The sequence below is a fragment of the Chamaea fasciata genome, unplaced genomic scaffold, assembly GCF_029207755.1.
Source record: "Chamaea fasciata isolate MVZ Bird 193981 ecotype frontalis unplaced genomic scaffold, bChaFas1.0.hap1 SCAF_19, whole genome shotgun sequence".
NCBI classification, from domain to species: domain Eukaryota; kingdom Metazoa; phylum Chordata; class Aves; order Passeriformes; family Sylviidae; genus Chamaea; species Chamaea fasciata.
Genome location: NW_027094104.1, coordinates 7,693,362 through 7,708,044, shown reverse-complemented (window position 1 = coordinate 7,708,044; position 14,683 = coordinate 7,693,362). Strand labels below are relative to the sequence as shown.

General features: G+C 54.7%; 1 protein-coding gene across 1 annotated transcript; it reads left to right on the top strand.

The window, feature by feature from the left end:
• The first annotated feature begins 583 nt into the window (after window positions 1-583).
• Window positions 584-7,000, top strand: FOXJ1 (forkhead box J1). Its single transcript, XM_066200460.1, has 3 exons — window positions 584-587; window positions 1,330-1,885; window positions 4,596-7,000. Exons 2-3 carry the CDS (start codon window positions 1,388-1,390, stop codon window positions 5,394-5,396), a joined length of 1,299 nt encoding a protein of 432 aa, XP_066056557.1. The 5' UTR covers window positions 584-587; window positions 1,330-1,387; the 3' UTR covers window positions 5,397-7,000.
• Window positions 7,001-14,683: the final 7,683 nt, after the last annotated feature.

Below are 14,683 nucleotides of genomic sequence, written 5' to 3'. Positions count from 1 at the left end.
AGCAACTTGTTCTACCACCCTCACAATAATTTCTTCCCATAATCCAATCTAAACCTACTCTCTGTCGATTGCCCTTTTTCCTATCACCACCCGCCCGCGTCAAAAGTCCCTCTCCATCTTTCTCCAGGTGCTGAAAAGCCGCGGTAAGGTCACCCCAAAGTCTCTCCATGTCCCCGGGGCTGGGTTCGGCCCCGGCTGCGGGATCGCCCCGCATCCCTGGGTACCGCCCCCCCGTCCCCATGGCAACGCGCGGGCCAATGGCGTGCCCGGAGGATGTTTACGGGGCGTGGCGTCGCCGCGGCAACGCGCGAAGCCTCCCGGAGCCGCTACTTAACCCCGCGCCGGGGCGGCCGCGGCTCACGGCGGCTCGGCGGGCACGGCCCGGCCGGGGCACACCGCAGGCGGCCGGCACGGGTACCCCGACACCCACGGGGTTTCTTTTTCCCCTTCTCTTTTTTCCTCCCCCTTAACTTTTTTTTTTTTTTTTAAGATTTTTTTTTTTTTTTTTTTACCTCCCGTCTCCTGTTTTTCCAGAAGCTTCTTGCTCTGTCGTGAACTTTGCCTGTCGGGTGAGACACCGGGACGGGGTAAGGGGATGCGGTGGGATGGGAAGGGCAGCGCGGTCGGAGCCGCCGTGAGGGGCGGTGGGTCTGCGCGGGGGAGCGGCTCGGGTTATGCGCCCTCCCGGCGCTCTTTCCTGGCCCAAACACTCGGGATTTCGGGTTTACACCCACATCCCCGACACAGGACTCCCCAAAGTCTGAAGCTGCCGGCTCCCTCTGACTGCTCTGACTGAGCGTGTGCTCGGGGTGGACACTGCCTGTTCCCTCAGACCACCCCAGTTGTTCCTGGGTACCACGGGAAGGTAGAAGCAGAAATAGCATCAAACCGAGAGAAGTTGGCTATGAGAGGGGGGAAACCTTAAAGTATATTGTCCTGGTGTGGAATACTGAGAATTAGTCCTGTGAGCACCAGGTATCCAGAGATGTGTGTTCCCAAGAAACAACCTCACTTTGTGGGATGGCAGGGCTGGATTTTAGTTGTTTGAGGGGTTTTTTACTGTTGGGTTTTTTTTTAAATTCTTTGTTCAGCCAAGAGCTTGCTGGGCAGCAGGTCAGTGAGTGATACTGTGGTGTAGGAGTCTGAGGGAATTTCCCCGAGGTTCAAGGGTGCTAAATCCCCTCGGGGCAGGCGTTGCAGGTCCCTTGCACAGCACACCAGGAACAGGTCTCCCCCAGCAGCTCCAGGAGCACCCAGGGCTGGGCCTGCCTGGCTGTCAGAGAGAGACTCACCTTGGGGAACCTCACCCCGTCCCTGTTGTTATTGCAGGATCTGCCCCATCCCTTCTGTCCCCTTCACGTGCAGCTCGGGAAGCACTAAGGGAGACATGGCGTGGCCGAGCCGAGCGCTGAAAGCCAAGGGCAAAGTGAAGTGCGTGGAGGAAGACCTGGATGACAGCCTGCCAGACCTCATGTGGCTGAGGGACTTCACAGTGGCCCAGACTGGCCTGCCTCAGTTATACTCTGGCTCAGACCCCCAGGACTGTTACACGATGAGTGAGAGTCTGTTCAGCCTGGTTGATTTTGAGTCCCCGTGCTCGCCCCTGGCTGCTGACCCGGCCTGCAAGGGCACACGCCACACTCCCTGCACGCCCGTCTCCTCCTCCACCTCCTCCACCACGCAGCATGACATGGCTGTGGCCCCTCATCTCGCAGGGGACATCGACTACAAGACCAACCCTCACGTCAAGCCACCCTACTCCTATGCCACCCTCATCTGCATGGCCATGGAAGCCAGCAATAAACCCAAAATCACCCTCTCTGCCATCTACAAGTGGATTACTGACAACTTCTGCTATTTCCGACACGCTGATCCCACCTGGCAGGTAGGAGATGTGGAGCCTTGGCCCTTCTCTCTGCAGGGCTGAGCAGGGCTTTCCACAGCCTCCACCCTGCAAGACAAGACCCTGCAGGGATGCTGGATCCCACTGGGAAAAGAGTGACACCAACTGCCAGTGGGGAAGGGCTAGAATGGGAAAGAACTTGGCTGGGCACAAATGCCACGGCCACAGGGGTGGCAGAGGGAAGGAGCCATCCTGGGGGAGAGCCCAGGATCATTTTGGGAGCGGGGAGGTACTTGTTGGGCTCTGGCATTTGAGACTCCTCTTGGCTTCAGGGCAAAGGCCTCTCGGTCCCTACATTCCTGGAGTTCTCATGGGGCCCCGAGTCCCTCGGGGTTGAGCACACATGGAGAAGTTGCCAGGTCGAGTGTCCCTGGGTGCTGAAAACCAGTCATGAGAGAAGGATGGAGATGCCACTTGTTAGACAAGTCTCTCACTGGGGAGGTTCTGAGCAGAAATGCTGCTGCTTTCCAAGCAGGGCAGAGTACTGGGCTCCTGGCTTCAGGGACAGGCCAAGGAGGCTCCATGCCTGGGATGAGCTGGTGTGACCTGCAGAGGGAAGCCCAAGAGTGGTTAACTCGGGCTGCTATCTCCAGCTAGCACGACCATGTCCTCAGTGGGGAGGGGACAGCCCCCAAGCTCACCAACTTTGGGGACAGCCTGAAGCCCAGGGGCTTTTCCCAGCCACCTTGGCTCACTGCCCTACTCTGTCACACGAGGTGACCTCTGGCACATGAGGTTTTCTAGGATATGGCAGGGCTGGAGGGCCCTGGGGGGCTCATCCCTCCACTGGGGTTATTCCCATCCCAAATCTGCAGTGCGTCACTAATCCCAATGGCAGTGGCCATCCGAGCAGGGCTGGAGAGCCCCGCTGCAAAGCCCAGGCATTGCCCACCTTCTCTCCAGGCAGTTGGGTCTCCAGTGGCTCCTGAAGCCCATCACAGGGAAGGGAGCCTTTCCTGGTCCCCCTCCATGGCCCTCCTGGTCCCCCTCTTACACTCAGGGGACCTATGAAAGTGATTTGGAAGCAGGAGCTGGGTGCCAGCGGGTTGAGTTTCTCCTGCACACTCCATGGCTGGGCATTCACAAAGTTTTTAATTAAATGTGTTCATTAAAAAAAGAAAGAAGGTTTTCAATCCCTCTCTGCAGAGATGCAGGGGGTACGCTGGACCGTTGCAGGCAGGAATGATAAATATGTTGACTGGCTGAGTAATAATTCAGCCTGGGCTGAGGGAAGTTTGGGATGGGGAGGAGAGATGGGCAGCAGAGAATTCAGCTTTCAAGTCTCTGATCCTTGTAAAATTTCATTACACAGTAAAATTGGAGTTACCACAGCCTGGACTGTGTGGGGGAATATCTGTGTTCCTGCTTCTTCTTTCTTCTCTCTCTCTTTTTTTTTTTTTTTAATCTTTTGTTTCTTTTCACTTTTTTCCCCTTCCTTTCTTTCTTTCTTTCTTTTTTTTTTCTTTCTCTTTCTTGTTGAGGCTGTGTTCTCATCCCCTATCCCGATTCCCGTACGTGAAGACAGCCTGGAAAGGTCATGCCACCCATAGTCTGAGGGGGAGATGGATATATTCCTGTGGGAGCTGAGTGCTTTGGAGAGGAGCCAACAAACCCAAGGAGCTTCAGCCCAGAGGAGGGTTTTGTTGTGTGTGTGTGTGTGAGTGTGTGTGCATGTTTTTCAACAGCTCTAAGCAATTGAGCCTTGTTTTTCCTATTCGGCACTACGGATTATGGATGAATAAGCATAAAGATATCCAGGCAACATTAAAAAAAAAAAAAAAAAAAACACCTCTACCATATCCAATCTCTTAGTACAGTCCTGGCTTTGTGGAGTCCAACGCTGGGTTATTTACCCAATAACTGAGTTTCCTTTCTGATTATTCACATCACTCCAGGCACATTCAGGGTTTCAGAACAGCTCGACGGGAGCAGAAACTCCTCCTTTTCTGCCCTCCCCACCTTTTTTTTTTTTTTCTTCCCTCAGCTTATTTGAGCAGTGGCTGATGAAGATGCAGTGATTTCACACCGAGCTTCCCTGGGCCAGGAGGCACCTCTGGGGACACACAGGGTGGAACAGCGCACGTGTCTCTCCGTGTTCTCCCGTCTGATTTGTGCCAGCCTGGCTGGGGGAAGGCATGGTGCCTATGTTTTGTCCAAATATTTTCTTCTCAGCACTAACAATAGACTCAGCTGAACTGGGGGATGCCAGCAGGGCCCTGATTGCCATCCCCGCACAGCGCTGCCATGGGTTGCCCCTTTTAAAGGGGCCATGGCCACATGGGTGTAGAAACCCACCTCTTCCTCCCTGGCACAAAGGAGGATCCAACCTCCTCCATGCCTAGAGCAATTCAAGCCAGTTTCTCCCAGTGCTCTGCAAGATCCAATGCCCCATGACCCCAATTTCCAGCCAAGGAGAGCTGCCCAAGAGCCTCCCATTGGGTGGCTTGAACCCCTTGGCTCCTGCCACCTTTGGCTGGATGAGATAGGAGGCAGGAAAACTGCTGGAGACTGAGGGGGGAAAACTCAGGGGTTTGAGGGACTTTCTGCTGAACATGTAGCCTTGGATGTCTGGATGTTGCCAGTTCTGCTTTGTTTTCCCAAAGCTGAAAACCTCCACCAGCCTACCCAGGCAGGTAGGTCCCACAGCAGCAGACAAGCATTCAGCCTTGATTTCTCTTTCTTTTGGCTCCAGAACTCCATCCGGCACAACCTCTCCTTGAACAAGTCCTTCATCAAAGTGCCTCGGGAGAAAGACGAGCCAGGGAAAGGTGGCTTTTGGAAGCTGGACCCCTACTATGCCAACCGGCTCAAGTACGGGACTTACAAAAAGCGGAGGATGTCTCCAGTGCAGGTCCACCCGGCCTTCTCCGGGAGAGCCCAGAAAGAAGCACGGCACGTTGTCAGCCCAGCCACCTCCTCCTGTAGCTCCAACAGTGTCCTCGAGGCCAACGTGGCAGCGCAGCAGCTGCTCAAAGAGTTTGAGGAAACCACCAGCAGCCAGAGCTGGAGCCCAGTGGGCACCAAAGCGGGGCAGAAGCGCAAGCAGCCCTCGCCCCTGCCCACGGCCAAGGTGTCCCGGCTTCCCAGCTCAGCCCTGATGACCCAGGAGGAGCAGACTGAGCTGGGATCGCTGAAAGGTGTCTTTGACTGGGAAACTGTCTTTAACACCAACCTCAACGGAGACTTCTCCACTCTGGTGGATATGGAGCTTCCACCTTCCATCAACCCTGTCACATGCGACCTGGACTGGACAGGACAAGGGCAACACATGGAGTGTCCCCAGGGGCAGGAACAAGTCGTCACAGAAACCAACCAGTACAGCCTGGACTTTAACGAAACCCTCATGGCCACAACTTTCTTGGAGCATCCCTGGGACGAAGGGACAAGTGATTACCTCTCCAACTGTGTGAACATTGACCAGGTGTTTGAAGACATCGATGCCTCTTTGCTGGCAGATGTCATCAACCTGAGCAGTCTGGCACGACTCTTGTAAGACTTTTGTAGGATGCTCTCCCCAAGCTGGGACTTACAAGGGACAAGATTTCCTAGAGATGCCCATGGTGACTTTTACCAGCTTCATTGTAAGGTTATTCCCAGAAACACCAGGGAAAAAAGCCCACCACCCCAGGAACTGCCTGCTGTGTCTTCAAAGGACACCGCAGAAGTTTCTAGTTTTCTCAAGAGAAGAAAGTTAACACTACTTATTTTTTGACGTTTTCCTTTTAAATAAGAAATGTGAATTATGATGGGTTGAAATTACCTGTGAAATCCCATCTAAGACATGAGATTCCTGGTGGCTTAGGATTTGATAGACTAAAGTGCAATTTCCACACCTCTTTGTCTCTCTGTTTCTCTCTGTCTTTCCTTTTTCTGTCTCAGTGCAGTTGGTAAGTACAGTGTGATAATTAGCTGGTAAGAAAATACAGGTCCCTTCTGGATTCTCCAAGTTCAACATCCCAGCTGACTTGTGCCTACGGAAGAAGAAAAGGTTTATAAACTCAGCAAGTGTGCCTCTTTAGATGTTTTTATATAATCTATTATATATTATATATTCAAAGAAATCTATATTTTTTAGCACTAGGATTTCTTAAGGGGGGAGGGGAAGACTTGAAATGCAGTTTGAGAGGAGTTTTATATTTTCACAGTTTAAAGGTTTTGTGTTCATTGTTTTGTAAAACAAGACCACACAAGGGAGGACTCCTGCACCAACAGGTTTTGTGAAGAATCCAGGAATTGGCCCTGGCAGGAGAGGAGCAGCAGGGAGCGGGATGCTCCCAAAACCGGCTTTTGTAATTTTTGTACCCAAAACCCTTGCTGCAGTTGCCAAAGGGTCCGGAGCACCATGAACCCTCTCTTTCACCCACTGACATAGCCCCTCTCTGCTTTTTTTGGTCTGAGACTGTTGCTCTTCACATCTCCAGCTCTTCCATCAGGCTCTGAGTGCAAGGAAAACCCTGGCCCTGGCCCTGGCCCTCAGCTGGTGGTGATGGAGCCACTCCACACCGAACGCTCCCAGGTGGGACTGAGGAGGAAAGAAATCCACATTCAGGCTCCATCCAGGAGCTCAGGCCAAAAACTGTGCATGCAACAGGTTCTGGGGACAGAGTGGAAATGAAGTTCCATCCAGCCGGGAGAGACATTGGGATTCACACAAAAAGAAGCTTTGGCTTTTTGGCTCAGTGTGCAGCAGGGTTGGTGCAAGGTAACTTGGAAATATTTTGGGAGCAGAGCCAAACTCTGCTGAAACTTGACTTGAAGCTCTCAAGAACCTGATTCTTTGCCTCTGCTTGCTGTAGGCTGAGAGAGGTAGGGCAGCCATTAGGTAGGAGCAAGTAGAAGCTGGAATTTTAGTTGTGTGTCTTAGACTTGGCAAAAGAAATGGAAGATTGTAATTAGATTCTGTTTTGGTTACAAAAGCACTTAGGAGGGGCTTTGGGGTCTGTGTAGTTGTTTGAATTGACAGTGTTTCTTTTTACTTGCTGTTCTTCTGTTTTCCTGCTTTGGGGATTATGTTGGAGAACTACAGAGATACTTGTGCAATTTAACTTTTTTCATGCAAATTATTTACAAATTTAAAAAAATAATAATAAAGAAAAAAAAATGGAGAAGAAAAAACTCCTTTTGTCTCCTTGTTTCCTTTGCCCAGCTCTGCTTGTAAACCCAGTCCCAGGACACAGGAGCTCTCACCCACTTGCACAACTGTGCAAATTCCCTGTGGGAAAACTGAGGCATAAACCAGCCTCAGTGAGACAATGGTTACACACCACCTACGTGACACAAGGTTGGCCATGCCCGGTGTCCTGAGCCCTGGGAGCTGCTCCAACCCTGGAAATAGCCTTCCCTGGCCCTGCAGGGAGCTCCTGGGGCTGACAGGTCCCTCTGGCTGTACCGTGTGCCCACCTGGCCCTGTAGATGCTCCAAGATGCCCAAGTGGCTTCAGAGCCCTTTTGGGTACAGGGTAGGGAGAGGAGCTGCACAGAGATCCCTCTCCAGACCCTGCATGGGGCTCCTCCAGCTTGGTGCTTTGGGTGCGCCCACTCCTGCATGTCCCATCCCTCTTGCCCTGAGGACACAGCCCTGGCTTCTCCTGGGGAGCACGTGAGGATCACCTGATCAGCCCCCCAGTGATCAACTGATCCCCTCAGCACCAGAACCAGTCCCAGAGCTGCTGCAGCTGCTCCCAATCCAGCTGATCTCAACCCAAAATCAGACCTGGGCTCAGGACAGACACTTGCCTTGGTCTGTGTGTGCTCTGTGCTGGGAAGGCAGGATGCTGACCTCGGGAAAAGGTAGGGTTATCCCTGGGGGAACAGCTTTGAAGTGTCTGAGGGGGGAGATTTAGAGGCAGATCTGGGCTTTCCTTTCAGCTTTGGGCTATTGGGGGCCATGAATACCAGAAGGCATTAAGGAATTCCTTGTCCTGGCTTCTCCTCCTCTCAGCTCCTTGTCGGAAGAACTGGAAGAGCTGCTCCCTTCTACCCCTCCCCAGTACTGGTGGCACTTCAGGGCTGCAAAAAGCTGGCGCTTCCCCTGCCCCTCAGACCACTTCTTTCATTTGTTTTGCCAGGCACAAACACGTAGTACTGTTTTCAAACCCCCTGGAAAAGAGAAGCCTCCAGCATCCCCACCCTGCCAGGGGACTGAAAAAACCACCCTTGCCAGGAAAAAATATTCCAGCCTGCCGGAGCCAGTCGAGGGGTTTAAAGTGAGAAAGGGCGAATATAAAGGAGGCAGCAGGCGAGGCCTGAAACAGCCCCGTTTTGTTCAGCAGCTGAAAGCAACCGAACCGACTTGGACGTGAATTTTCCTTTCTTTCAGTGAGATAGTTCGGAGGGGGTGGTGTTTTTTCGAGCGGCAGCCAGGAGGTGCAGGAGCCGGGGGTGCTCTGGGCGGTGGCGTCGCTTCCCAGGGGCGCGGGGCACAAAGCGCGGCTGTGCTCGGCCCCAAGCTCGGTGCCAGCACGGAGGTCAGGACCCGGCAGCCGCAGACCTGCCCGGGCTTGCCGGTGGCAGCGGGGTTGCAGCCGGGGCTGGGGCTGGTCCAGCCCCGCGGGCTGCCCCGGCTCGCCCGGCACAGGGGCAGTGACGGGTTGGGGACCCCGCGCTGGCAGTGTCCCCCTTGCTACAAGCAGTGAACGCAGAACGCTCCACCCAGAGCTGGCAGGGTTTTGGGGCATCCACCAGCACCCACCAAAGAGGGTCTGGGAAGAACCCATCTCCAAACACTCCCTGCAAGCTCAGCTCGCTGCCTTAGTGAGGTCCTTCCCCAGCACATGGCGATTACTCCTTTATTATTTATTTCTGCTATTTCCCCAGCCGTCCCCTCATCCATCATCCCTCCCTGATGGGCAAACATTGACACCTCAAACCAATCTCCCGTTCACAGAGGGAGGAAAAAAAAAATATACACATAAGCCCTTCTTTTCTCTCCCTTTCTTGCCGTGTCTTTCTTTTCCCTCCATTGAGTGTGAGGCTGGCACGGAGCCATTCTGGCAACAGCCGGCTTTCACTTGCTAATCATCCTAAATATTGAAAATCAACCCTAGAATAAACAGCTCAAAGATTGGGGCCATCTCTGCTCTGTTTGGAAATGCTAATCTCGCTGCCTTTTGTTTTCCTTGTGTGGATTTGGTGCCTTGAATTTGGAGGAGGTCACAGCTCATGGGTTCTCTCTTCATCCCCAGATTTCTAAAAAATTTTTCCCCTCTCATCGTAAAAAAAAATCAGCCCATTTTAGCATCCTAGGCTGGGATGGTTGGAGTAGTGAGGGGGGAGAAGGGGGAAACAGGATGGAGGAGGGTAGGGAATGGGCTCGCCTTGCATAGCAATGAATGAACCTCCAAAGTTTGGGAAAAATCAGGTTCTCAAACATGCATCCGGGAGTTCACATGGATGTGAAATCTCTTGGGAACCACACTCGGTCAGGGGCATCTACTTGGTACAGCAGGTCCCTGGTAGGGATGGGATGGGGATGGCATCGGGGCAGCCTGGCACTCACACAAGGCAGGGCTTGGGGACAGCTCAGGGACTCCCTGCCCTGTGACACTGATTTTTTTAGTGTTCTGTACCTGATGGGCTGGAGGTGCCACAGCAGACTCCAGAGAGGTTGTGCTGAGCCCCACGGCTGGACTCCGATGGCTTTGCCAGGAGGGATCGGGCTGGATGCACAGCCTCTGTGGGGCTGCAGGGGCGCCGGGAGAGGTGGCTTTGAGAACAGAGAGGGGGACAAAGCCCCTGTCCTGCTTCTCCAGCAGTGACCTTGCACTGCCAGCAGAGCCCAGCAGGACCTGCGGCACTCACACAGCCCGGATGGCTCTCAGCACCCTGATGGGGAAACTGAGGCAGGGCTGATGTGGGTCAGAACCTGATTATCTCGGCAGAACTTCTGGAGCATGTCTGCACCTATTTCAGTCCTGTTCTTGTGCGGTGCGTGGGGCCCTGCACCCTCTGGCATGGGGGAGCACATCCAGCAGAAGTCTCCTCGGGTGCCCACGTCCCTCTGCGCCCCAGGGAGCCCCGGGACGGGTCAGTGGCCGTTGCCAGTGGCTGTTCCCGGCTGGCACAATGTCCCGGCAGGCCGGGGCTTGCCCTGCGGCAGGGAGAGGGGGAGTGCCGGCAGCCACAATGCAACAGCCCCAGCGTAAGAGCCCTCACATGGACACGCTCGGCTGCCCCTTCCTCCTCCTCATCCTCAGCCCCACCGCCCCCTGGATGCATGCCCGGGTAGGGGGCGGCAGCCCCACGGGGCTCCTGCTCCTCCAGCCCGGCTCATGCCATGGAAAGGGGTCCCTGTGGGCATGGGGGGACACATCCATCTCCCCAGTGGAGGGGCTGAGCTGCCGGAGCCGTGCCAGCATCGCCTCCTTCTTTGGGAAACCACGTCATGCCAAGGTCGAAACTTGGCCGGTTTGCAAACAAGCGCCGGGGCCACGGGGATTTCTTTACAAAGGCTGTTTTTCCAAGTGATTTATTTCCAGGTTTGGAGCGTTAGGACCATCCCATGTCTTGAGATTGTGGGCGTTTTTTCACTTCTATCATGACAGTGAGAAAATGGCTTTAGAAATCCAAAGTAAACACACTCCTTTGGTGTCTGACTCGTTGGGATGGGTCTTAAACCCCCCAAAAAGGGTGGAAACAGGGGCAGGCTGCAGGCTGTGCACTCCCTGGACACAGCTCTCCTGGGGGTGCTGCTGTGGGCAGAGCCAGGCATTTGGGGAATGGCCCAATTTGGAGCAACGAGGGCCAGATATTCGGGGGTTACAGATGGGGCCAGCCAGGATGAGCAGCAGCAGCAGGTGTGGATCCTTTGGGATGCTCCTATCCTGTACACAGGGACCACTGGGCTGGAGGCTGGCACAGGCAGCAGGAGGGCTCAGGGCATTACGAGAGGCGGGTGTTGACCTAGAAATAGCAAAGAATTTGGCCTGGCACCGTGCTGGTGGGCAACATGCCAGGCTGGCAGCCGAGGGAAGCGCGGCTCTGCCCCGAAACAGTTGCTCCTTTTCCCCGTGCCTGGCTGAGAGAGGTGACTGCTGCCTGCCCCAGGAGCTCTGGGAGCATTTGGGGCTCGCTGGTGTCAAGGGGTGGGATGCTCATCACTCCTATCAGAGCCATCAGGTTTTGCTCCTTTGGAGAGCCCACCCAGTTTGGGGTCAGTGCCAGTTCTCAGCTGGGGAACGGGCGGGAGCAGCCTGGCAAGTGCTGGGGGGAGTAATGCTCCATCCTGGCAGCTTTTGGTTACGAGACACATTAACAGGCAGGAATGTGCAAACATCCAAAGGTCGGAGCTGTGCGAGGCGGCTGTGGTGGCTCCAGTCCCTGGGAGTGCAGCAGAGAGAGGCAGGACCCCCTCGTCCTGCTGCCGGCAGACAGGGATGACCAAGGATAGTCCCCTCTGCACGGGGCTCGTTGGATCTGCACCCCTCAGCAGACCCCATGGCCTCACTGGGCAGCTCCTTGCCATCCCTGAGTGAGCTCCTGCTGAGGGGAGCTGCAGCCCTGCTTGGCCTCCCCGTTCCTGTCACGTGGGGGATGTGTGCCCAGCACCAACCCACATGGCAAACACCCCCCTTCCTTCCCCAGCAACCTGGCGTAGGAAGAAAATGAGCATCATCCCCCAGCCCGGCCCCCAGCTCACAAAACAGAGTGCCCTGGAGATGCCCTGTCCCCTGGACCAAGGCTCCTGCTACGTGCACACGCATCCCACCCATCCCACATCTGTCTGGGAACCCCCTGCTCTAGGGAGGCTCTGCCATGTCCTGGGTGGCACCTTGCTGGTCCCCAATATGTGCCAGCTCCTTGGTGGCCCGAGGGGCTTGCCCAGAGCAGGGGGTCTCTATCCTGCTCCCCTCACTCTGGCAGAGCACTAAGTAAACAGTGACGAGGGGAACCTCATAATCCTGCGTTTTCATTTACAAAAAGCCATTTAGAGCTGGCTCTGCAGGCAGTTATCAGAGCACAGGGGAGGTTTTCCCAGCAGGGTCTTAATTCCCTCTGCAAATAAAGCCAGAGGGAAGGAGAGCACGGCCTGGGTCTGTGATAGTTGAAGGCTTGGGGGGGCTTTTGGGGCCAGCCTTGAAGGGGCTGGCTGCCTTGAGCTCCATCCTGCAAGGAGCAGGGAGGGCCGTTGAGGGATTTCCCTGCTAGGCACTGTTTCAGGGCAATTCCAGCCGTGTCACGTCCTTCCCTGGAGGTGCAATGCTGGCATGGCCCTGCTCAGGGCCACAAAGAAGTGGCTGGGAAGCTGCTGAAGCCCAGGTGCCAGCCCTTGTCCCACAGGGACCCGGTTTTCCGGGAGCAGTGCACATCCCTGTGGCACAATGAGCGCTCTGGACCCAGGTCAGGATCAAAGCGAAGTCAGAAGGGCTCAGGCGTTACCAGGGAGGCAAAGTCCTGTGGTGGATTTGGTTCCTGTCTCATCCCTTCAAGTTCATGGACACGTAACAGCCAAGGGAACGTGCCTGAATGCATCCCATACCCTCTTTGTGCACACTCACTCCCTCTTTCAGGGGCTTCCTGCTTATAACCCCTCCTGGAAGGGAAAACTGGGGGCTTGTCAGACAGCTCAGAGCTATTGGTTTTTTGTCTGAAGATTAATTTGGCTGAAGATTGACCACTTTTTCTGTTCAGCTGACCTGAGGGGAGACAGAACAGGCTGTGTCTGAGGAGGAGGGAACACCAGTGACAGTGTTCCCAAGTGTTCCTACAGCCTGGGGCACTGGTGGGTCATCCCATGGGGAAATACAGTCCAGGACAGCCCTGCAGCCCGGAATGGAAGGTTTGTAAATTTATGTTAATCCTGACTCCTCCATACTCTTATCTCTCTCCTCTCCCACATCAAATGCAAAGCCCTTTTGGAGGCTCCTGGCTGCATTAATCTTGTTTTGCCCTCACTGCATCCTCAGGCAGCTGCTGTGGCTTGGGAATGCTGCTGCCCTGTTGTATCCCCTCCTCACTGTCCTCTCTTGCAGGAGCAGGATTAACTCTGCCAGTGGGAAGCAAGAGAAGGCATATTTTTTTTTCCAATGAAACGGTTTATTATTTATAAAATGGCACTATATTTTAATGCAGGAACTGTTCCTGGGGTGAGCAGTACCAAACCACAATGCAGGGGACAGAAAGTCCCTGCTTTAAGAGCGACTATTAATTGAATTTCTCCAAATCTTGTCAAGATCACACTTCTGTGCAGTGACCTTTGCCGCCATAAAGGCAGTCAGTAGAAACAGGAATTTGAGGGATATCTGGGTGAATCCAGCAATTGCCTGAGCAGGCAAAGCAAAACCCCTCACTGCCTCAGTTTCCCTCCTGCTAATCAGGCTCCCTTCTCTTTCCTGCGGCATTTTTGGGTGGCCAACGCCCTGAACACCTTGTCCTCGGAGAGAAGTGACTGTCACGTCCCCGCCAGCAGGTGCCACTTCCTCATGCCTGTGGTGGTGGAAGCTCACGTTGCTGAACAACAGAGCGGTGCCGTTGTTCGAGCCCCGCAGCCTCCACGCCCCGAAAGGTGCCGGGCTCCGATGCGAGCCGCTGTCTCGGGGTTCGGAGCACTGGAACCAGTTTTGTTCAGCAAATGCACGAAAAGGGACTGGTTAACTCTCTCACTACCACACCCACCCCTCAGTAAGCGCTGCACTAAATGCAGTCCTTCGGCACATCGGCTGAATTTTCCATCTTCTGTGCCCGCGCTGACAAAGTGAAAATCCCTTTTCCCGTGGCGGGGGGGGAAAAGCGGCTTTGCGCCTCACGGAGGAGGGAGCAGGAGGTGACTCAGCATTCCTGCGCGGCCACTGCTGTGTCACCACGGTGTCGCTGCCGCACCGCGGCATCCGCGGCGCGGAGAGCGCGGCCGGGCCCGCGGGGACCCGCGGCTGGCGGGCCCCGGGCGGGAACGGCGGCGGGAAGGGACCGGGATCGTCCCGGAGCTGCTGGGGAAACGGCCAGCCGCCGCCTGCGGGGATGGGCAGCCCGGGTGTGCTTTGCCTTATTTTGCGTTCAAACTGCAGCATTTCTAACCTTTTCCTTTTTTTCCTTTTACCCAAAACAACCCCTTGGACTCTTTACGTTTCGCCAGTATTCTTTTTTATTATTTTTTTCGTGTGGCTTCCTCTTGGATGCGGTGCTGCACCTGACGTTTGCACAGGGTCCAGCAGTTTTTTGCACAATGCTGTGCATTTATTCCTGCACATTTATTCACTCCTTATCACCCCACGCAGCTGGCATGTGGGGTGGGTGTATCTATCCTACTTTGCTCTAAGGAACTGTCGCTCCATGAAGGGTGAGGGAACCTTTTGGGTGGGTTTGCAGGAAATAAACGGCATTGCTGTGCGAAGCACACACAACTGCTCCCCAAGGGAGGTTCCTTGTGGCTCTGGCTGCCCTTTGAATGAAGGGGTGAGTGCTGGCAGAAAGAGCATGGAATGCTGTAAAGAAAGTGATGGATCTGCCGTTCAGGGAGAAAGAACTTTCCCAATCACACCAGCCCAGTGTGGGGAAACACGAAAGGTGCTGAGCTTGGACAGGGATCTTCTCTCTTATACCCTCGAGATCCCCTTTATCAGGTATCCCCACAAAACACAGGCAGAGCTGGTTGTGGCCGCACAGAGAAAACAGGGCCAGGGCTTGGGCACATCCGTGGGCAGCAGGACAGGGTGGGTTGTGAAATCAATTGTTGAATAAAAAAAGAGCTGCTCTCTGGAGCTTGGGGTGGTTTGACAAGGGGAAGACAGATGGACCCACACCAGTCCCTGCACGTGGCAGGAGCCTTGGAGTGGAACAGGATGGC